General features: G+C 41.9%; 1 protein-coding gene across 1 annotated transcript in view; it reads right to left on the bottom strand.

Annotated features, from left to right (window-relative positions):
• NAV2 (neuron navigator 2) overlaps positions 1-24,340 on the bottom strand; it is a 453,334-nt gene that overhangs the window by 264,146 nt on the left and 164,848 nt on the right. Inside the window, 1 exon segment of the mRNA XM_078148755.1 lies at positions 12,781-13,051. Coding sequence (XP_078004881.1) covers positions 12,781-13,051 — 271 coding nt within the window.

Raw genomic sequence — 24,340 nt, 5'->3', positions numbered from 1 at the left:
TTGTTAGGAAGCTTTTCTTGCCATCAAGTATAAATTTCCCTCTCTGCAGCATCTACCCTCTGCTCTTAGCTTAGTCCTGACTCCAAGCAGAACAAATCTAAGCCCTCCATCCACATGAGAGGGTTTTAAATTCTTAAAAACTGCTATCCTGGACCCCAAAGCCTTCTCTTCTCCATGCTAACAATCCCCAGTTCTTTCAACTGATCTTTATATAGTTTCCAGTACCTACACCATCATGACCGCCCTCCTTTGGAAACTGGGTAGTTTATCAATGTCCTTCCTGAAACTCATCTTGCTTTTTTGGTCTTGATTATATAGTCTTTCATTGTGAACTAATTTCTGATCACATCTAGGTGGATACATTAAGAAATATGGAATGATAAAAAAGGATGTGGGTGTCATATTCTTGCCTCAGTTATTAAAGGAGGGGCTTAATCTATATGGCAATGCAGAAATTGAGAAATCATCATAAAATATATTCAACAGAGACAGAAATTACCAAACACAGAAACACAGACACCAGAAATGAAAACAGACGGGTTACTTTGGAAACACTAGAACAAATAAGTACCTACTTTCAATATCTAATCAATAGCTTCCTTAGAGATTTTGCACTGAAGTCAGTCTCCTCCGACTATGAATGGCTAAGTATGTACAGCCCTTCCTAGAATATGATCTATTTGCTTAAAGATAATCATTCACTTTTCTTCTAAGTACATATCTCAATTCCTGGTTTTAGGAAGGACCCTGGTAAGTTAGTTGACCTTGGAAATCAACTCACTGGAACTTTCTATCTCTGCTGCATATCTTCTTTGAGGACGTTTGACTCCTTTCACTGATGAGGTTAAAAACAAGCGACATTTACAGAACCCTCCCAATCACCCCGGCTTACCACTTCAGCGCCATCACTCCAAGGATCAAAACCCTAGCCAAATCTGCTAATTTCTACCTTCCCAGTATCTTGCGTGTAAGTCCCCTTCTCTTCACTTAGACAGTGACCACCCTATCTCATCCCTTCATCACCTCAACAATGACAAGAACCCTCTGTTTGGTCTCTCTCTGCCTCAAGCCTCTCTCCTCTTCAGACTATTCTCCACTCAGCTCCCAGAGTCATTCTCCTAAGAGGTATGTTTGAGCAAGTCACCACCCCTTTCAATAAACTCCAGGGGCTAGCTATTACCTGCAGCGTCAAAGAGAAAATCCTTGGTTTGTCATTCAAAGCTTTTTATAACCTGGCTTCTTCCTTTTAAGTCTTCTGGCTTGCTAGCTTCTTTTGTTTTTGAGGCAATTGGGGTTAAGTGACTTGTCTAGGGTGACACATCTAGTAAGTGTCTGATACTAGATTTGAACTCAGGTCCTTCTGACTCCAGGGCCAGTGCTCTATGCACTACACCACCTAGCTTCCCCTTTCTTATTCTTCATTGCCCTCCATACAATCTCTAATTCTGCTTCAATGGCCTTCCATACTGGACTCTGTATCTCCCATCTCCATACATTTACACTTAGTGCCTCCATGCCTGGAATGTTCTGCCTCTTCAACTCCATCACTCAGTTTCCCCAGCTTCCTTCAGGGCTCTGTTCAAATTTTCCCTTGGCCAAGAGGCCTTTCCCAATTCCTCCCCCCCAGATGTTAGGGACTACCCCTTTGAGATTAACTCCCATCGACTCTGTATAGATCTTGTATATATCTAATCACATTAGAATGTAAGCCTCTTGAGGACATGAGTGTTTTTGCCTTTTTTTTTGTATTCTGAACACTTAGAAAAGCATCTGGCACATAGTAGCACACGATGGTTTTAATTGATTTTTGATTGCACATGTGACCTCATTTGCATATGGGATCTCCCAGCCAGCACCCCTGTGAAGTAGACACAGTAAGTGGTGCTATTCTTATTTTACAGCTGAGAAAAATAAGGTTCTGAGAAATTCAATGACTTGCTCTTGGTTACCAAGCTAGAGTCAGAGGCAAGATTTAAAGCCAGGCTGTGCTAAATTAAAGTCCAGAGTTCTCTCCACTGCATTACACATCCCGTTTAAGCCAACATTTCAGTCTGGGAGTTTCATGGCTGGTTGTTTCCAATAATTAGAGATCTGCAGAGCTGAGTTTATATGCCGCAGACATCGCAGCCGCCTTTCATTAGATCAAGTGATAATGCTGAACGCTCAACTTTCAAAGCATGTGACCGTCTTTTTCCATGTAAATTGTTGAGTACCAAGCAATGATGACCACAGTCGGAAAGCATTATGTGTATACATATACACGCACAGGCACCCTCTTTAAACATCTCCTTGTTGGCGAAGCAAGAAAGATGGCTGGAGAGAAAATAAAGAACATGAGCTGCAGTGAGGGGCCATAAAATTTCTATTGCTAAGAATCTTAAGCAATTCTACGATGAATAGCCCTGTGTGAGGGAAGGAGGGAACAGCTCTTTTCTAAAAAGTGGCAACAAGGCCTTAAGACTATCTATTCCCGCACAGCATTGAACATTTGCCTCAATAAGGGGTTTCTTTTGTCCCTCTCAGGGAAGTCAATTGCTGCCATAAAGGCCAATTCCAAGGATGGTACAAGGTAGAAAAGGCAAGCGGGGAGATTTTCAGGGGTGTAGCAGTCTCCGTGTAGCTGGAGTAGGAAGCAATAACATAATTAGCAAAGTTGTACTGCAGGCCTCTCCCAATTGAGGAGCTGACTCTCAAAGTCATGTTATCTTCTGTTGCTCAGAAAATCGGAAACTCAGAAAATCTGTAATTAGTGTTAATAATAATAATAATAATAATAATTATAATAACAACTAATATGTATACAGTGCTTACTATGTGCCAGGCACTGTGCCAAGTATTTTAGAATTATTAACTCATTTGATCCTCACAACAACCCTGGGTGGTAGGTGCTATTTATATCCCCATTTTATAGATAAAGAAACTGAGGCAGATAGAGCTCAATTGACTCACTCAGGGTCACACAGCTACTAAGTAAGTGTCTGAGGCCAGATCTGAACTCAGGTCTTCTTGACTCTAGACCCAGTGCTCTAACCACTGCACCATCTAACTGAATCAGATCCCCTTCATGGAAGGATGCTGGTGCTGGTTCTTATAAGCTATGCTGAATGTCTTCAGTTTTAAGGGAGGTGTCACAGTAAGGTTCCAAACATAGGTGCATATTTACCAAACCAGTGAAAATGCATGGAATTTGGGGCTAGATATGTTTAACCTCTTTGGCAATTTGTGTGGTGGGCCCTTATGCCTAGCTAAGTGGCTTGCAGGCTTACTCCAGAATGTTGTACATGTTCACGACTTCTCAAATATCCCTGTGAAGGGGAAGGACCAGAAGGTCCAGAGGAACAAAAAGGAGGAAAGGGACATTCTCATTCTAGACCTGTGGGGATGCATTACTGTCTTAAGTGGTACAAACCTCAGTCAGGACTGGGATGGGGGGTGAAGGCATGGGTGGTTAATGAGAGCCATTTATCCACACAAGTTACAGTACAGGGATGGGCTTGATAGGAACATGAATCAACTCTACTGAGCTGGGAGTTTGGAAGACCTAAATTAAAATCCTAACTCAGATGCTTACTATCTAGGTGATCCCGGCCAATTTACTGAACCTCTCTGAGACTCAGTTTCCTCTTCTGCAAAGTGAGGATAACAATAGTTTCATCACTTACATGACAGGGTTCTGGTGAGGATGCAGTGAGATAATTTGGTATAAAATGCTTCACATATCTTACATCAGGTTATTATCATCAACATCAACCTGGCTAGCATTGTCCCAGCTGGCCAAGATCTGCTCAGGTAACAACAGGTAGGATGAAGCATGAGATGAAGGAAATGACAAGCAAGGGTTGCCCTAAGTGATAAGCAGGTCAGCCTCCAATCAAGGAAGGTTGGAAGAGGGTTAGGGAGGATCAAGGTCAAGAAATCTGAGATTAGTGACATCGTAGGCAGACAATGAGCTTCAGCAGGGCCAGAGAGAGCATCACAGATCAGTCTACCGCAGAAGCTGCTTTAGACAGAGATTCTCTTGATTCGGGAGTTGCATCCTGTCTGAGCAGCTGAGAAGATCCCAGGGTGGCCACACCCCCATGGTGGAGTCCTCTGCAGGAGGATGAGCTAGTATTTACGTTGTGTATAGACTATATTTACTTGTATATGTTGTATATGTTTACTTATGTATACATATTTATTTATATGTATATTTACTTATATATGTATGTGTTATATACATATGTATGTGTTACATTCCTGATGGAATTTAAGCTTCTTGAGGGTAGGGACAGCTTTTTGACCTTTTATCTCTACTTCCAGAAACAGCTGCCCAAAGCAGTGGCTAAAGGGCTGCTTATACACTAATTAAAGGGATTCCCCTCAACACATGGGTCTACTCGCTGATCCCCAAATGCAACATTTCATTTACCATCTCCATGTCTTTGAACAAGTTATTCCCAATGATTAGGATATACTCTATTTTCACCTCTTCCTCTTGGTTTCTCTAGCTTCCTTAAAGGTGTAGTTCAAGTGACCTTCCATCCTCGCTAACTATCGTCTTATATCTCTTCTGCCATTTGTAGCTAAACTCCTAGAAAAGGCCATCCATGATAGATGCCTCCACTTTCTCTCCTCTCACTCTCTTCTGAACCCAGCTCCCAACCTTATCATTCCGCTGAAACTGCTCTCTCCAAAGTTACTAATGATCTCTTAATGGACAAATCCAATGGCCTTTTCTCAATCCTCATTTTCCTTGACCTCTCTGCAGCCTTTGACACTGTTGATCACTCTTTTCTCCTTGATACACCATTCTCTCCTAGTTCTTCTTCTATCTATCTGATCACCCCTTCTCAGCCTCCTTTGTGGGATCTCCCTCCAGATCATACCTTCTATCCCTCAGGATTCTCTTCTCTTCTCCCTCCATACTACTTCCCTTGGTGATCTCGTCAGCTCCCATGGATTTAATTACCATCTTGATGCTGATGATTCTCAAATCTACTTATCTTTTCCCAAAATCTCAGCTGACCTCCAATCTTGCATCTCCAATTGCCTCTCACACATCTCAAACAGGATGTCCAGTAGACATCTTAAACTCAACATGTCCAAAACTAAACTCATTATCTTTTCCCCAAAACTTTTCCCCTCTCCTACCTTCTCTGTGACTAGAGGGCAGTCCCAGTCCCTCGGGCTTACAAACTAGGAGTCTTTCTGGACACCTCACTCTCTCTCATTGTCATATCCAAGCTTTTGCCTGTTGAGTTCACCTTTGTGACATCTCTCACGTATGCCCCCTTCTCTCCTCTGACACCACCGTCACCCTGGGGCAGGTCCTCATCCCCTCACAACTGGACTATTGAAATAGCCTGCTGGTGGGTCTGCTCGTCTCAAATCTCTTCCACTCCAATTCACTCTCTATTCAGACACTAAAATGATTTTCCCAGGGCGCAGGTCTGATCATTCACTGTCCCTACCCCCACTCCCCCAACTTAATTAACTTTACTAGGTCCCTATTGCCTCTAGGATCAAATAAAAATGCTCTGTTTGGCATTCAAAGCTCTTCATCACTTTGCCCCCTCCTACCTTTCCAGTCTTCTTATACCTTATTTTCCCGACACATCCTCTCCAATCCCATGACACTGGCCTTCTGGCTGTTCCGCCAACAAGACACTCCATCCCTGAGCCCTGGACATTTTCTCTGGACATTCCATGCCTAAGTACATTCTCCTTCCCCCTGTTCTATCTATTGACTTCCCTGGCTTCCTTTAAGTCCCAGCTAAAATCCCACCTTCTACAGGAGCCTCCTTAACCCCTCTGGATTCCAGGGCTTTTCCTCTGTTAATTATCTCCTGTTCATCCCGTACATAGCTTGCTTTGTATGTATCTGTGTGTACATAGCTTGCTTTGTATGTATCTGTGTGTATCTTGTCTCCCCCATTATTCTGTAGACTCCTTGTGGGCAAACACTATCTTTGGCCTCTTTTTGTGGCAGGTAGCAATGCTTAAAAATGTTTATTGATTGGCTGATTGAAAACAAAGATATGCAGGAATATGTGGAAATCTACAAGTGGAAGGAATCCTCCAGATAGTCTAGCCCAATCTCCTTATTTTGAAAATGAGAATTGAAGCCTAAAGTGGTTAAGTCATTTGCTTAAGGTCCCATAGGTCCCAAATAATAGAGATAGGATTTGAATGGAGGCTATCTAGCCAGCTCTTTGTACTGCATTAAGATTGGAAGAAAACAACACATATTATTAACCTTAAAGATGGGGAAAGCAATAGCTGAAAGGCAAAGGACGATCCAGGTCCTACCTGGATGTTACCTTCTTCCCCAGGTATACAGAGGCAAAGCCTAGTTCACCAAGCCTGGAGTGAGTTCTTGTCAACTGCAAATACACCTGGCCTATTCAGGCCATTTCTTAGCTCCTTCCAACTATCCCAGGGGTAGGGAACCTGCTGCCTCAAGGCCACATGTGGCCCTCTAGGTCCTTGGGTGCGGCCTTTTGACTGAGTCCAAGTTTTACAGAACAAATCTTTTTATCAAGGGGATTTGTTCTGTGAAATTTGGATTCAGTCAAAGGGCCAAGCCTGAGGACCTAGAGGGCCACATGTGGCCTTGAGGCTGCAAGTTCCCCATCCCCGCGCTATCTATATAGACAAAAGAGTATACCGCCTCTTAATCAGGAACTTAGAACGGAACATGTCTCCTTCCTGAGGCAATCCACAACAACCACTCTCAGCAGTTTTGAAAGGGGTAAGATCTGAAATCCAGCAGAGGAGGAGCTCCTCTGGTCACACAGTTCATGCGTCGCTACTGTAAAGGTGAATAGCATTTTCAATGAAAGAACATCTCAGAAAAGTTGAGAAAAGTGCCCAGAATCAGATCACCATCGCTGGGGGTGTACCCAGTGCTGGTTCTTATAACGTATGCTAACTGCTTTCAACCTGAGGGTAGGTCTCAAATGATGAGATCATACCCCAGCTGTTAGACCTGTTATTCTAATTTGCTTTCTCCACTTGCGCTACTTTGGTTCCAGCATGGTTAACTGCCAGCTCTGCTGATTTTATTTCACGGTGGGCACAATTTTCCCCAAGTGCATGGGAGTGATTTCTACCTGTCTAATATCTAATGGGCTCAGGGAGTGATTTCCCTGTCGTCCGCTTCGATTTTTTTCTTTGGTGCCAGAAACGAGTCACTGTTGCCATTGAGACCCTCAAGCACTGCTCCTATGTTTCAAAGAATATACTCATCTTTCTTGGTGCCTGAGGGGCATTTCTGCCAACACTTTGACCAAGAGCAATTGCTGCCCATGCCAGAGTATCTCTCTCTGCTCTGCTCTCACGTGACTGTCACCATGTCAGAACAGGCATCACTAAAGCAGCAACTGCTACAAGCATTTCCCCTCTTGCTGAGAAAGGGAAGCAAGTCAGAGGAAAATAAATAAACTAGCTGTCGCTCACAGTAGGAGTCACGTCTGGACGACTCATTCTTAAAAGAAACCTGACTTAACAAGGATCTGTCTGCAGTACAAGGAAAGACTTAACGTAATGACCAGCAACATACACGGACATTTTAAAGCCCACCTGTTGCTTTTTCAGTTAAATGTAAGGGAAGTGACGTAACAGAAAAGGAAAGAAAGATCATCTGTTAAAAGTTACAATTGATTTCTTCAATCTGCACAGAGTGGAGAAAAGACTATAAAACTGTTACTCATTGCATGCAACCTGCAGGCGCTACTGATTTCTCCCTTGCTCAACATGCTTGTAAGAAGAGAGTGTTTTTTCTCCCTCTACCACTTCAAAGGTTAAGGGTGGGGAGAACCCAGCATAGGAAGGGCAGCGGCTTGTATGCATATGCTTGGAAACTTGTAGGAGGTCCAGCAAAGAAGTCCTTTCTCCAAACATCATTCCGTTCTAAATTCCATGTTACCACCGCATCCTCCCTTTTGCATGCAGGATTATATTGCTGTCCCTACCAATTCCTTAAGATACTCAAGGGAAGTTGTGAATCTGCAGGGCCTAGTACAGCAGATCAGCTCACGAAAAGAATGGGGTACAGAGAGGATGTATTCAAGACACCTGGAACATTGCTAGATCTGGGACCATATAGACATTCCAGGGAAATGGGCATTCTTTCTGTCTTTGCTTTGGTTTATATAGCCATTGTCAAGGGGAGTAGCAACTGTCTTTGACATTGTCATACCCAGGAAGGCCACATTCAGAATCCTCCTGCTTTGTTTCAGTCTTGGATGGGCACCATTGCACAGGAGTGCTGTGATCCGTTCTCATATTCATTCATACTGTACCATGGGGCTCCCTGACTAGTAATGCGCGAGCGCCTCCTCTACTTCTAGAATATCCAGAATCAAAATCATTTATTCAGCTGGCAGGGAGCCTTTTAAAGGAGTCAATTCTGGTTGGAGAAGCCTCCCGCTAGTACCAAAAATAAGTCTGCACTATCACTTGGATTCCAAGTTAGTTTTACTCCTATTAAAACAACCGTTAACAACAGCATCAATGACACTCTATCCCTTGGGACATTCCAGGCTAACGTGGGAATTTCAAAAGAAGATGATTTCAAAGCACAAGCAAGAAAAATTCATCCCTAAGAATGCCACATGGGACATTTGGAATAAAAGTTCATCAACTAGAGGGCAAAGTATATGAAGTAATCATATAAATAGCAGAAGACTAACTCAGATGAAGTATTAATAATGATTTGAATGGCATTCCTGACTCCTATGAGGAAGCTCTTCCAGGGCATAGTGTACAAGTCAAGCTAGGAATCCAGGAAAAAGCAGGCAATTGTGACTGTTATTGATCTGCATGGAGATTAGGTGTTCTTGGCTCTGGTGTGTCAGGGTGCAAAAAGAAGACACGTATCTGCACTGAGGTTTTATCTCATCTTACCTACTAGATCCATGTTTCAGGTCTTTATTGCCCCAGAGAAAATGCCAACCACTTGTTAAGTATTTCAACCATAGAAAACAAAAGTGTCAAAGGTACCAGAGCTGAGCAAGGCAGAAGCAGAGTAAAGAAGGCAGGGGGGCAACTCCTGAAATTAGAAGCCAAATTAAAATAAACATAACCAAAGCAACACACGTGCACGCACGCACGCGCGTGCGCACACACACATACACACACACACACACAACCACTTTTCAATACCTCCTATGCCTACTGTGTCAGTTTTAGCAGTTCTCTGACCCTGGGTAAACAATAACACCATCTTTTTTGTTAACTTGAATTCCAAACATGCAATTGGGGGGGGGGAATTCCAAAAGGAAACTGGGCAAAAGCAGAGGGTAAAGGCAATTGGGTTAAACCATGCTTTGCGGAACAGGAAGAAACTCTAACCTAGAGATTTTTTTCTGACCCAGAGTGAACCGGATGAGTTTGCTTTGAGATGGGTCCCTGGATGATGCACTGTACAACAGGGAAAGAGAAAAAAAGTAGAAGAGATAAGTGAGCAGAGAGAAGATATGTTACCCAAATAAGTCACAACTTATGGGACTTTCCATAGGATGGATGGAAATGGCCCATTTCTAGTTCTCCCTTTTTACCTCAGTGGCTCATAGAGGTAAAAGGGGCCTCACTTGTCATGAAGTCCACTCTCCTCTTCTTTCAGATGATTCAGCAGAGGTCCAGAAAAGTAAAATATCTCGCTCAAGTTCAAACAGGTAATAGACAAAAGACAAGATTTTAACCCAGGCTCTCCAATTCCAAATCCACTGGTTTCTCCACTGTGCTTCTCTACCACCAACCAGGTCACTGGGATCCAACTTCACCAACCTGATCAATTTCCATTGAATGATCCAAGAAATTGCAAGTAAGGAGACAGTTTTTCATTCTTGTTTTGCATACAGTTTCTTGGTCTACCTTGTTTTTTCCTTGCCTGAATGTATGTATACACATACATAGATACGTGTATTTTAAGTACTTGTATTATTGGCCACCAATATTTCTATGGGCAGTGTAATAACTGTCAAGCTATTACACTTATAAAATACAGATATTTAGATGTCTCTTTCAGGGCTTCCACAGAGTATTTAAACTAATGAATAGGCTCTTTGCTACCAAACAAGTCTGTAAACATCATAAACTTACATGGTTGCTCTTCATTTTTGCTCTCCAGGGTGTGAAAAGAGTCATTTAAAGGGAGAGCTTTTTGGTTTGTGTTTTTGGATTGTATCTATGATTGTACAAGGATAGGGAACTCCTGGTGGGGAAATCCCTTCTACCAATACAGGCTGGCATCTTCTCTGCAACTTGCAGTTTTGGAGAGGCGCCTGAGATGGTTGAAGAGACTTGTTCAGGGTCAGATGGCCAGTATGTGTTAAAGATTGGACTGGAACCCAGGTATTCCTGACACCAAGGCTGACGCTTATTTCGGTACTCCTTGTTGTTTCTAAATGGAAATGTACTGTCTACCAAATGGGATGAACAGTTGAAATGTATTGTCTACCGACTTCTTGGTCAAGAAATACTGAAGAGTATTTGCTCCTCTGTGATGAATATTATCTAAGCCTAATGAAGAGGGTAAATTTAAACTAACTTGAACTTAGCTTTGCTGCCCTTAAAATAACCTAAAACAATACTTTTTAGCCTTTCCCAGATGTAAGGGGTATCTAGAGATGTCAAACAATTGGAAAAAACCCAAACAAACTTGAGAAACTGTGAATATTTCTAAATCTGAATATCTGGTTGTGTGCAGATAGAGTCAAAGAAGAGAATAAACCTTGGGGACTTGTCCTTATGTTATGGACGCTAAAAAAACCTCATGATGTCATAATCCAATTTATGAAGTGGCATATGGCTTTAAAAAGAAAACAAAATGAGAAACTACTACAAAAGCACACATGTCTGGTGCATGGGTCATGAGAAGAGCTGGAATATGACATCTCATTTAGAATGCTTAAGTGTGAAATATCATACTGATGTGAGGATCTGATTGTGTTCTTCTGCTGGCTTTTCATAAAAAAGGTTTCCTCTCTTTCCTTCTGTGCAATCTATAGGAAAAGCTGGAAACTTACATAATGTGCTACCTTTCAAGGGGTGTCTGAGAATGAGAATAGAAATAACTTCAAAGCAAGGTTCAGATAATCTCCTATGGACTTGTGAAGAAAGCTAGGATGTTGGCGGACATTACAGTCAGAGAAGAAGTCATATCAATGGTCTTTTAGTACTCCCATCTTCAGAGAGACAATATGGGATGGAGAATCCATGGTTCCTATTCAATATGGCAATGCTAACCTTAATTCCTGTATAAATTGTTTTAGATTCTGACTAAGCAACAAGGAATCTTTCTCTTCCTAGGCATGTGAGCACCACATTGCTGGAGCCTTTCTAAGATACACCATATATGTGTGCACACCATATATGTGTCACACATACATGCATGTTTGCATATGTAAATATCTTTAAATATTTGTTACGTGTAGTTATATGTACATCATAACTACATATTACTTTTATTTGTATTATCCATTATATAATTACAAAGTATTGTTGTTGTTGTTTGGATATTTCAATCATGTCTGACTCTTTGTGACCCCATTTGGGGTTTTCTTAGCAAAGATGCTGGGGTGGTTCGTCATTTTCTTCTCCAGCTCATTTTACAGATAGGGAACAGAGGCAAGGAAGGTGAAGTGACTTGCCCAGGATCACACAGCTAATAAGTGTCTGGCCAGATTTGAACTCATGAAGATGAATCTTCCTGATTTTAAGCCCAGTGTTCTATCCACTGGGCCACCTAGCTATCCATTAAAATATATTACATGTTATTATAGATTATATATTTATTTCTATATTTCTCTATAAATATAAATCTATGTAAACAAAATTATGCATAATGCATATGTATATATATATGCATGTGTATATACACATATACACATATATGTGTGTATATATAAACATATGTGTGTATACGTATATATACATACATATGTATATGTAATATGTTTTTAGCAGAGCTAAAAACAATAATAACAATAGTATTTTATAAAATGCTTTACATATAGTGCCTTATTTGATCTTCACAAACAGGCAGAAGAGAGCTTCCTCCTATGGGCATTCCCAATACCAGTGAAATCACAGATAGTTGAGTGGCCGCGTGGCTTAGGAAAGAACACTGGATTTGGCCTCAGAGAGATCTGGGTTCAAATCCTGACTCTGCCACTTACTACCCATGTCATTCCATGTAAATAACTTCCCCTCCCTGGGCCTCCATTTTCTCCTCCATTAAATGAAGGAATTGCACTAGCTCTAAATCCTAACAGCCCTGGAGATGGGACGTGCAGGCGTGATTATCCCCATTTCACAAATGAGCAAAGAAAAGTTAACTCTCTTGACTAAGGCCAGGTAGCTGGCAAATGTCAGAGACAAGATTCCAATTCAGAGTTTCTGATTCTGAAACCTAAAACTCTACCCTAGTTGCCTTCCCAAAGGAAAGTTTTTGTTTCCAACTACCACTTACCATTGTGATACCCCAATATACGCAAAAGGTCTCTGAGGTCTACCATAAAGGCCATTTTATTATATGCTGGTATGAATTTGATAGGCACAGAATTATAGCTGAACCAGTTAATTAATTCTGGCTGCTGGCACCCCGACCCGTAAAAACGAGCAATGCTGCGAAGTCACAGAAGACTGGCTTGTTCTATCTGCTTCAGTGTAATCCATGAGAGACGGATTACCAGGAGCTGCTATCACCAAAGATCCTTAGAGGAAGAACACATTCCATGATAGACAGATGCTCAGAAATGAAGAGAATGATGCTTTAAAAATAGGAAGCCCCACCTGGATTGCATTTCTGGCTGTGTTTTTGGTTGCTGATGTGAAGCTGGCGGGTGCGGCTGGCACTGGGTTTGGGGGGTAGCCGACACCTGATGCTGAAGCTGCGGTGCCCCAACCTGACCCTGGTAGGGAGATGTGGCCAGCTGGGACACCACTGCAGTGGGGGCTGGCTGAGATGAGTGGTGCTGTTTCTGGGGTTGCTGCTGCTGTTGCTTGTATCTGGATAGGCTGAAAAACAGGCCTAAAATGGCCTTCAGGTTTCCATTCCGGATTTCTGAAAGATAATAAAAAGCAGCTTGTCAGAAGGGCATCTTTCCCTTGGGCCCCATTCCTCTCCCGTACCCCAGTGATGGTCCCTTTCAGCCTACACTTGGAATTGAATTCCTCAGGGATAAGGCAGACTTCCTGAAAACTTAATTGGTATCACAGTTGCTTAAAAATTGAGCTTTAACCACAAAGAAATCATTTTTCCCCCCTCTGTAACGGATACATTAGAGATAAAAGGCAAGTTCCAACCTGGGGCTGGCAGACTGTTACCAGACAGTTCCCTGTAAGAAGACATTAGAAACTCAGGCATCAGAATAAGGTCGTGTTTGTAAGAGAAGTGAGGTGACCGACACAATGAGGGTGATGTCTGCAACCACTGAGGCAACTTATTTGTACGTATGTGGGTTTCTATCTTTTGGGGTCTTTTTTGGGGGAACAGTTATTGTTTCCTCTCTCCCTACCCCTTTCCATACATACTCCTCCCCCAAGAAGCAGCCCTGGTGGCTAAGCATGGTGGATAGAGAGAAGGCCTCAATGCCACCTCTTACATATACCTGCTGTATGACCCTAGACCACTCAGTGCCCTAGACCATAAGTTACAGTGAAGGTGCCAGCCTCAATTGGTAGAGAGAGCTTCCTCCTATGGGCATTCCCAATACCAGTGAAATCACAGATCTAGTCCCTAGAGAGGCCACATGGTACCATTGGTAGAGAGTAGGCTTCTGAGGCAGGAAGGTCTGGGCTCCAGTCCCATATCTGACACATACCTGCTGTATGACCCTTGATAAATCACTTAACTTCTCAGTGCCCTAGGCAACTCCCTAAGACCATAAGTTACAGGGAAGGTGCCAGCCTCCATTGGTAGAGAGTTTCTTCCTCGAGAGTTCTCTACGAGGATGCAATCACAAAATAAAGAAAAAGATACTATGAATAGCCCACATAATTCCAATTATTCTTGTCCTGCTCTTGCCAAATACTCACCCATGTGCTATTCTTCCTCATTATTTTTAACTTTAAAAAGTGTTTATTTTTAACATTCGCTTCTTTTTACATTTTGGAGTTCTATATTCTTTCCTTCCTTCCCAATACTTCCTGACCCACTAAGAGGGCAAACAATATGATAATAATTACACATGTGAAATCATGCAAAACATATCCACATTAGCAATATCTCAAAAAAGCAAAAGAAAAGACAAACTAGAAAACCATACTTCAATTTGCACTCAGAGTTAATCAGTCCACTCTCTGAAGGTGATAGAATTTTTTCACCATGAGTCCTTTGGAATTGTCTTGGTTATTTTCACTACATTGATCCGAGCAGGCAAGTCTTTCACAGTTGATCTCCTTTACAATATTGCTGTTACCATGCACAATGATCTCCTGGTTCTTCTCACTTCACTATGTATCAGTTCATATCAATCTTGCAATATTTTTTTTCTTAAACTACCCCTTCATCATGTCTTATGGCACAATAGTATTCCATCACAATCATATGACATAACCTGTTCAGACATTTCCCAATTGATGGGCATCCCCTCAATTTCCAATTCTTTGCCACCACTAAAAGAGCTGCCATAAATATTTTTGTACCTATAGGTCCTTTTCCTTTTTTTTTTTTTTTTAATCTCTTTGGGATACAGACCTAGTAGTGGTATTGTTTGGTCAAAGGGCATACAGCTCTGGTCTTTTCATCAGGAATGCTTGAAAGTCCTTTATTTCATTGAATGTCCATCTCCCTCTGAAGGATTATACTCGGTTTTGTTGGGTAGGTGATTCTTGGTTGTAATCCTAGCACCTTTGCCCTCTGGAATTATGTTCCAAGCCATCCTTGGATTGATTTGATTTCTAAAATCCATTTTGAGCTCTTCCATGGCCTGTGACCAATTCATATTTTTCTTTGAGGCTTTGGATGCAGGAATTTTGACTTTGTTGTCTTCTGAGTGTGTTTTGATCTTCCTTGTCACCATAATGACTTTCTATAGTCAGATTTTTTCTGTTGTTTGCTCATTTTCCAGTCTATTTCTTGATATTTAACTCTATGCTAAAGTGGAACTCTGCTTTCCAAGTAGTAGAGGGGCACCGTCCCAAGCTTCAGGTGTTTTTGTGCAGCTGTTTCCAGAGATAATTCTGGGGACCTATAAGTTTTTGGCTCTCCCAAGGTGGTATGATCTAGAGAGAGGTGTGTTTACTCCACTCCTGTACTATGCTCTGTTCTGTGAGCAACCATACACTATCTTTTCAACCCTGGAACTGTGACCAGGGTCCCTGCTCCCCTGTGGCAGCAAGCTCTGCTGTGTGAGCTAGTGCTCCTCCTCGCACTGGAGCTGAGACCCGGATCTAAGTATAGGCAATGCAACAGAGTCCTGCCCCTGATGCCAGCAAAGGGACCTTTGTAAATCTCTTTCTGACTCATTGTCCCATCCCCTTATGCTCCTCTCTTACCCTGGTGCAACAGCCCTTTCCTGCTAACCTTCTAAGTTGTCTAAGGCTGGAAAACTGTTTCATTCCATCTTTTTGTGGGTTCTGCCACTCTAGAATTTGTTTAGAGTCATTACTTAAAGGTATTTGGAGGGGTTTGAGAGAGAGTTCAGGTGAGCCCTTGCCTTTCTTCTGCCATCTTGGCTCTACATCCTCTTCTCTATTTTAGAGCATAGGAGCATAGCTCTGGAGCTAGAAGGGAGCTTAGAAGCCATCTAGTCTAATCCACTCTTTTTACACATGGAGAAACTGAGGCCTATGGAGGCAAAGTGAGCTCCTCAAGTTCATGGAGGCAGCAAGCATCTGACGTAAATGGGAACTCAAGTGGCATACAGCTTATACTGGGAGCTGTTGAAGAAATACTTTGTTCTCAGAGAATGATTCTCTTACATCCAATGCTTTCTTAGGAACTGGACTAAAATTGGTTTCTTTTTTATATTTCTAAGGGGGAACAAGAGGAGAGGATACCAGAAAAAAAAAAAGAAAAAAGAATCTTTTCACAGTACTATGGATTTATTTTCAGATGATAAATCCCATCTCCCTCAAGCTGCTCATAACAAGAAACAGAACAGGAATAAAATATGTGTTAATGGACAGAGGCAAAGGAGAGCAAGTGATTTTGGTTCCTCAAGCAATTCCCTCTCAGTTAAAACCAGACATGTGATAGATGGGTCTTGCACCTGACCCTGAAAAGCTAACCCATTGGGGCTAGGCCACCCAACAGGAAGAACAGACCAGGAATAGGGCTCCTAGGAAAAGAGAAGGGGGGCAAATTCCTTTTGGTTTCAACCTAGTAGAGGCCTGCCTGGGAGGCAGGGAAGGAAGGAAAGAAAAATAAGCTTTTTCCTATCCAAAGGGAGATAAACAGTAAGAAAACCCATCCCCGGACCTAGTGAGCAGAGAATCTTGCCTGAGGAGCAGTGTGCATCTTCTCCCAAGAAGTGAGTGGGGTGGGGGTGGTGATGGGGAGAAATCTATGAATGAACTCCTTTCAAGAGCAGGCCACATGTTTACAACAGACCCCTCTTCTTGCTCACTTATCCATTAGAGAATGGAGTGGCAGTTTGCCATTGTACTCAAACCCTGATGTGATTTGCTGATTAAGACAGTCTGGATTACTTCCTGTTGCAGCTTCCTTCACTCCAACTCTCTTAAAGGTGCTGGAGGTTGGGGATGGGGGAGGGGCGTAGGAAAGGAGACAATGCACAGGAGCAAAGGCCTGATAATTGTTTAGTCACCTGAATGTTATACTGCCTTTCTCCTTCCCAGCCTTCATTACTGCTTCCATTAGGGACACACTATGTTGAATTTTCTGGAAAGGCAGCTACTTCTTGATAAATGTTCCGGGAGAGATCCAGGAGAGCCTAACAAATGCCATAGAAGTTGAGACCTCAGCTGTGGGCAACTATTCACATAATGCTCTGATTTTTGGCCTTGAACCCCCAGGATGTGGGAAACAGTATCTAGGACAAAAGACAAGGGGCAGAGCTCCAACCCCCCAGGCCTTTGCTTCCTTCTCCATTGGGAAGAACCAAATAGTCAGGAGGAAATAGATGAGCAGCTAGGGCAGTGTGTTGAGTTCAAATCCTACCCGATTGGAATTAGCAGTGTGACCCTGGGTAAATCATCTTATCTCTATCTGCCTCAGTATCTTCATCTGTAAAATGTGGAAAATAATAATACCTGTCCCCTCAGGGTTCAAAAGATCAAATGAGATAATAATTGTAAAGTGTTTAGCATGGTGCCTGGTGCACAGTAATATAAATGTTAGTTATGATGATGATGATATTGACATAATATTTGTAAATGTTTTACAGAGGTTAAAAGCGCCAAATCAATGCTAGTTGTGATTATTATTTGCCTGCGCCTCCAGATGGGTGGTGCGCTCGTGCTCCTCCTCGCACTGGAGCTGAGACTCAGGACTGTGACCCAGATCCAAGTATAGGCAATGCAACAGAGTGCTGCCCCTGATGCCAGCAAAGGGATCCCTGTAAATCTCTTTCTGACTCATTGTCCTATCCCCTTATGCTCCTCCCTTACCCTGGCGCAACAGACCTTTCCTGCTAACCTTCTAAGTTGTCTTGGACTAGAAAACCGCTTCAGTCAGCCTCTGATTCAGATTGGTGACAGGGAGCTTGGTGAAGGAAAAAGGGCATTGGACTCGGGGTTAGAACAGAAGGGTCAAACTTCTATGCATACAGCCCGAAGCAGATTAAAATGTAACTGGGAAAGGTTTAATAAAATAAATAAAAGCACAGTAAAACTCGGATAATGTTAATTTGTGGTTGTCTAAGTCAATAGGTGGCCCACAAGGATCCCTTTCTATTTGAGTTTGACACCACTGAGTTACAGGACCTGGCCCTGCCTGAAATGCTCTCCTTTCTCACCTCTGCCTCTTGTTAGCCCTCATTTTGTCCAAGAATCAGCTAAAATGCCAGGGGTTCCTGGTCCCTCTAGTCTTGTGAGCCTTCATCTCTGTGGTGATCTTCCTTCTTTCCTATTTATTTATAAGTTGTCCCCTGCATTAGAATGTAAACTTCTGGAAGATAGGGACTGTTTTCAGGTTGTTTCTTTTTCCCCCCTTGTATCCTTGGTATTCAGCCCTGTTCCTCGAAAATATTAAGCACCTGTAAATGCCTGTAGATTAATTGCTATCTGATTAACCTTGGACATATCACTTCACCTTTCCAGGCCTATGTTTCTTGGAAAATAAAGGGGTTATACTACATGACCTATGGTTCCTGCCAGTTCTAGATGCATGATCCTTCTTTCATTATCTGATGATTTCTTGATCTGCTAGTTCTATATAAGGCAAGTAATTTGCCTTTGGGGCCCAAGTTTCCAAAGTCCTTTTTTTTTTGCTTTGGCAATCAGGGTTAAGTGACTTGCCCAGGGTAACACAGCTAATAAGTGTCAAGGGTCTGAGGCCAGATTTGAACTCAGGTCCTTCTGACTCCAGTGCCGGTGCTCTATCCACTGAGCCATCTAGCTACTCCAGGGGGCCCAAGTTTCCTCAGCTACAAAACAAACACCACCCCTAAGGTGCCTTCCAGCTCTACCATTCTAAAAAATGTCATATCTATTCTAGTTGGTCCACTCTTCAGAGCTGACATTTCTACTTACATATATTCGTGAATATATAACCTCACATCTCCTTGTTGCTTTAGGATATAGCCAGTGGTTTTCCCCCTTTGCTTTCTCCTTTTATAAAGTAGAAAGTAAGAGGAGAACACAATCAGTCAATTAATAGATATTTACTAAGCACCTACTATGTGCTAGGCACTATTCTAGGTGCTGGGGATTCACGTATGAAGAATGAAACAATCCCTACTCGCAATGAATAGAATTTTACAACTAGGAAGCAAACGTTTATTGAGCAGCATAGGGCTCTGCTTTAATGCTTCACTGGGGCTTGGCCCTGACATTGGATTCTTCAAGGACAAAAAGTTTTAGCAGGTTCTCTATACTTGAAAGACTTTGAAAATGGACCAGTTATATAAACCGAGTTACTCTCATTGGAGAATATGCCCGGCTAAGTTCAGAAAAGCTTATCACCAGATGTTTGGCCATTGGGTAAGTACTGGAGATGCATAATTGTATTATGATATACTCCAAAAGATACTGGGCTGTTGGGGCAGCTAGGTGGTACACTGGATACAGTACGGAACCTGGAGTCAGGAGGACCTGAGTTCAAATCCAGCCTCAGACACTTGTCACTTACTAGCTGTGTGACCCTGGGCAAGTCACTTAACCCCATTGCCTAGCCGCCCCCCCCCCAAAAAAAAATACTGGGCCAAGACTAAGATGGGGTGGGTGGCTTTGGGCTTTACTTGCCGAACATTTGATATGTATTATTTTCAAGGCACTATGCTAAGGACTTGGGACACAATTCAGTCATTCAACAAGCCACTATTAAGAGCTCACTGTTTATAATATACTGTGTTACAAAAAATATACCTCTGCCTTCAAAGAACTTACATTCTACTTGAGGTGAAGTATAATGAACATATAGAGAGATAAATATATAATTATATGAAATAATATATATTATATATAAAACATATAAATACATAAAATGAATTCTGATGTGGTCAAAGGAGAAATCCAGACCAAACACTCTAGATAAAGTAGAGGTCATTTTCAGTTGCTGGTGGTAGGAAAGAAGGGAAGATAATTAATTCTCTAAGTAGGCTTTTTAAGACTACAAATTACTGATAAAGTACTGAGGGTTCTCTACATCAAAGGAATCACATCCCCATCCCTATTTTGAAACTCAGCAGTGTCAGGGACTTTTATAGGATAGAGAAGCAAGAGCTAAAGGAATATTATGCCATGGCTTCTCTCATATATTGTTTCTAAAATAATGTGTTAATTCTTACATTTTCAGACTATGTTTCTGGATGTGCCATAAAGATTGTCAGCCAACTCCATAACCCATCTCAAAAATAAAATGGCAGGCCACAATGTTTTCCTGATCATGATTCCTAGAATCAAATAATTTTAGACCCGAGGGGGATTTCAAAGATCTGGTCAGAGGATCAAAGATTTAGAATTGGAAGAAACCTAAGAAATGATCAAATCCACTGCCTCATTTTATAGATGAGAAGCTGAGACTCAGAGAGGTTCAAATGACAACCCAGCATCACATTGATTGATAGTAAGTGGAAAAGCTGAGATTTAAATTCTGGTTCTCAGACCTCAAATTGTTTAGCCTGCACCACACTGCCAATCCTCCTCACCTGAGGAAGCTGAAGGCAAGGGAAATGCCTTTCCAAGGTCATACAACTAGTTAGCAGCAGGACAAGTTAGTAGATAATAGGCCATTAGGGTCATAGATTTAGACCTTGAGAAGCTCTTTAGAGATTTTCTCAATAAAGAAAATGAAGGACAGAAAAACTCAATCACTTGCCCAAAATGATACATCTACTAAAATGAAGAACCAAGATACTTTGATTCTAGATTAAAAGTTCTTTCTACTACATTATTTATTATCTCTTGTATAATAGTTTCCATTACAATTTACACTTCACTATAGTCTAATTTTTTTGGGTCCTGCCTGCCTTGCAATTGGTTGTAATCTATGTGTATCCTATAAACTGGATGGATCTTAGAAAGCCAGGATGGGATCACCAGGGGCTGGCCACCCAAGACTAGCCTAATTTCCTTTTTTTTTCTTTTTTGAGAAGTTGCTCACATTGGCACACCAGAAGAATGCAGTAGATGCATTAAAGCTTAAAACCACACTAAGACTTTTGGGCCACCATGCATGTGTAGAAGTGCATATTTTGTAAGGAACTGACCCTCTCACCCCTAGTACTTCTCTGTCCTTCCATGGCTTGGTTGAGAGAGGAGAGTCAAAAGATAATAACTAGAGGCCATGTAATCCAACCCCCTCATTTTGCACGAGGAAATCAGGGAGATGAAGAAACTTGCCCAAAGGGTCAGTCCCTGACTCCCAAGTTAGTGCTTCTGCCACCGCAGCACAGAAGTGACCACGTGTTGATTTCATAACTGGAATCCAACTAGCTCCCAGGTCTATATCCTTTTCTGGGTACTCTCTGAGCAGTGTTATTTGGGTCTGGGAACAATGGCTAGGTGCCCTAAAAGACAAGTTGACACATGACCCCAAGCCATTTGAAAGACTTACAAGAGAAGATGTAAACACGCTTATCTCCCTGGCACTTTCAGTCACTGGGGAAGGGTGGAGGTGTGTGTATCTTTGGGGATTACTAAAAGCTGATCGGTTAGTTTCACTTCCAATGAGGAATAGGACAAACAACAAATTCCCCAAACAAAATAAAACCAACGAAACAGAATAAAATATATTTTTGTTGTCATTTAGTCGTGTCCTACTCGTCCTGACCCCATTTTGGGTTCTCTTGACAAAGATACTGAAGGATTTAACATTTCCTTCTTCAGCTCATTTTACAGATGAGGAAACTGAGGTAAAAGGGTGAAGTGACTCATCCAGGGCCACACAGCTAAGGAAGCATCTGAGGCCAGATTTAAACTCAGGAAAAGGAGTCTTCCTGACTTCAGGTCCAGTGCTGTCCCCACTGCACCCCCCAGCTGCCCCTAAAAATGTAAAAATACATTTGAAAAAATCCACCAAATCCTGTAACTCTTCTTTTACGTCCATGGCAACAGCTGGAAATGCCAGGAAAAAAGTGCATTGCAAGAATGTAAATCACCCCCACTCTCCATCTAACAGTGTTCGTGAGGCTTCTTTTCCAAAAGGCCACAATCCAGTATAAAAAGAATCTTAGGAACATTCTAGATTTAGAGCTGGAAGGAAGTTCAGGGGCTGTGTCCTCCAATCCTCTCATTTTACAGAGAAGGAAACTGAGGCTAAAGATCACACAGGTGGAAAGTGGAAGAGCTGGGGCTTGAACCCAGGTCCTCTGACTCTGAATCTAGGGCCCTTTCTTCTATATCACTCTGCTGCTCAGCTCTCAGTAGGTTATAACTCAGGGTACAGTACAGTCTATTCTCTGGCCACACATATGAAAATAAATTATCTTTTATTTATTTACCTGTGAATACATATAGATACACATATATAAACATAAATTGTCTTTTATTTATCTGTTTGGAGAGAGAGAGACAGAAAAAGACAGACAGAGACAGACAGAGACAGAAAAAGACAGAGTCAGAGAGACAGACAGACAGATAGAGAGACAGAGAGAGACAAAGAGACAGAGACAGAGAGAGAGAGAGAGAGACAGAGAGAGATGAGCCACAGAAGGATACAGACAGAATAAGGATGGGGAAGTGGAGAACAGGCCACGGGGAGGCAGAGCTGCCAAACTGATATTCCTAAACTACAGATCTGATGTCACATAGTTGAAAATTTGAAGTGGTACCCTATAGCTGTGCACTAAGAGACAGAAGACCTGTATTCAAGTCCTGACTGCAACTTACTAGCTCTGTGATCTCGAACAGGTCACAACCTCACAGAATGTCCAAAATGGAAGAGTCTTTAAAGGTCACTTAGTCAACCAAAAGCTAAAGAAGGATCCCCTTTACAACATCCCCAACATGTGGTTTATCAATTGAAGGCATCCTGTGATGGGGAATTCATCTCATCCCATTTTGGGACAGTTCTAAGTGCTAGGAAGTCCTTCTTTATGTTAGGCCAAAAGCTGCTTCTCTTCAATATCTATACATGGCTCCCAGTTCTGTCCCCTTGGGGACAAGCAAAAGGCAATGGGCCAGGATTATAGAAAGGAAAGAGCTGAGTGGGATCTCAGAGACAACCTCTCACTTGACACCTAGGAAAAACTACAACTTTTCTGATAAATGGTCTTCCAGCCTCTGCATGAAGACCCCCAGCAAGGGGAAATCCCTTAACTCCCAGAGGCAGGCCATTACACTTTGTTAGGAAGTCTTCCCTTACATCAAGCCTACATCAGAGCTCCAGGTTGCTGACCCATTGATTCTGGTTCTCTCTTCCTGGGCATGAAGCCAAACAAGACTACTCCCATGTCCACATAATGATGTTCCAATGATTCAGGGCCGCTACCAAGTTCTTTCTTTTTGGGTTAAACATTCGACCTTCAAGGAATCCTCGCATTGAATACTCTTACCATCCCAATCACTTTTCAGCTTATCGCTATCATTCCTAAAATGGAAGGGTCAATTAACAAGCATTTAACAAGCACCTACTATGTGTCAAGCATTATGTCAGGCACTGGGAATACAAATTAAGAGAATGAAACAATTCTTACCCAAAAGGAGCTTATGTTATAATATTTACATACAAAGTATTTATAAATATACTTCGATAACAACAAATAGAATCGAACATACTACCCCAAATATGGTCTAACCAGGTGAGAATTCAAGAGGACGATCATGTCTCATGAGCCTAGGCCTCTTAATGGCATCAAAGCAGCTACTGTCATCACAGTGACAAGTCATATTTAGGCTGCAGTCCTCAAAAAGTGCATATCTTTCCCAGCTAAACTACTGCCTAGATGAAGCTCTTCCATCCTGTAATTGGGAGTTTCTTTTTTTTTACCCCAAGTTAAAGATTTCACATTTATCCTTACAAAATCTCATCTTAATTAGAATCATACCAATATTCTAGCATATCAAAAACTTTTTAGATTCTGATGGTTATACATGTTGGCTATCTCTTCTAGCTTCCTATTATATGAAAATGTGGTAAGTATGCTATTCGTGCTTTTATCCAAATCAATGATAAAAACATTAAACAGCAAAGGGTCAAGCACAGATGACCAGGAGCATTCCACAATGGACTGCCTTCCAAACTGACATTGAATCACTGAATATTACTCAATGGGCTTGCCTGTTCAACCATGTTTCAAACCAGCTGGTTCTATTCCCTCACATTTCTTCACCTGTTGTTTTTATTGTTTTTCAGTTGTGTCCAACTCTCCGTGACCCCATTTGGGGTTTTCTTGGCAAAGACACTGGAGTGGTTTGCTATTTCCTGCTGTAGTTCATTTTACAGATGAGGAAATTGAGGCAAACAGGGTTAAGTGACTTGCTCAAGGTCACATTTTTTGTGTATGTGTGTGAAACAGTAGACTGCAAGCTCATTAACACCTATGTAATAAGACCTTAATAAATGCTTATTGAATTGAATTAGGTTCTTTATTTAAAAATGGTGCCCAAAACTGAACCCAATAAAGCAGATGTGATATTTCTAGGGCAATGGCACCATCATATGCAACTTTCAGGACACTATGCCTTGATTAATAAAGCCTGGGGTACCCGTAGTTTTATGTGTTTCCATGTCACACTATTGACTTGTGCTGGGCTTGGAGTCCACTAATGAAATCAGCCCTCAGGG

This window comes from Phascolarctos cinereus, unplaced genomic scaffold, assembly GCF_003287225.1.
Source record: "Phascolarctos cinereus isolate Bilbo 61053 unplaced genomic scaffold, phaCin_HiC Scaffold_9;HRSCAF=440, whole genome shotgun sequence".
Taxonomy (NCBI): domain Eukaryota; kingdom Metazoa; phylum Chordata; class Mammalia; order Diprotodontia; family Phascolarctidae; genus Phascolarctos; species Phascolarctos cinereus.
This window is presented reverse-complemented; position numbering and strand designations above follow the sequence as displayed.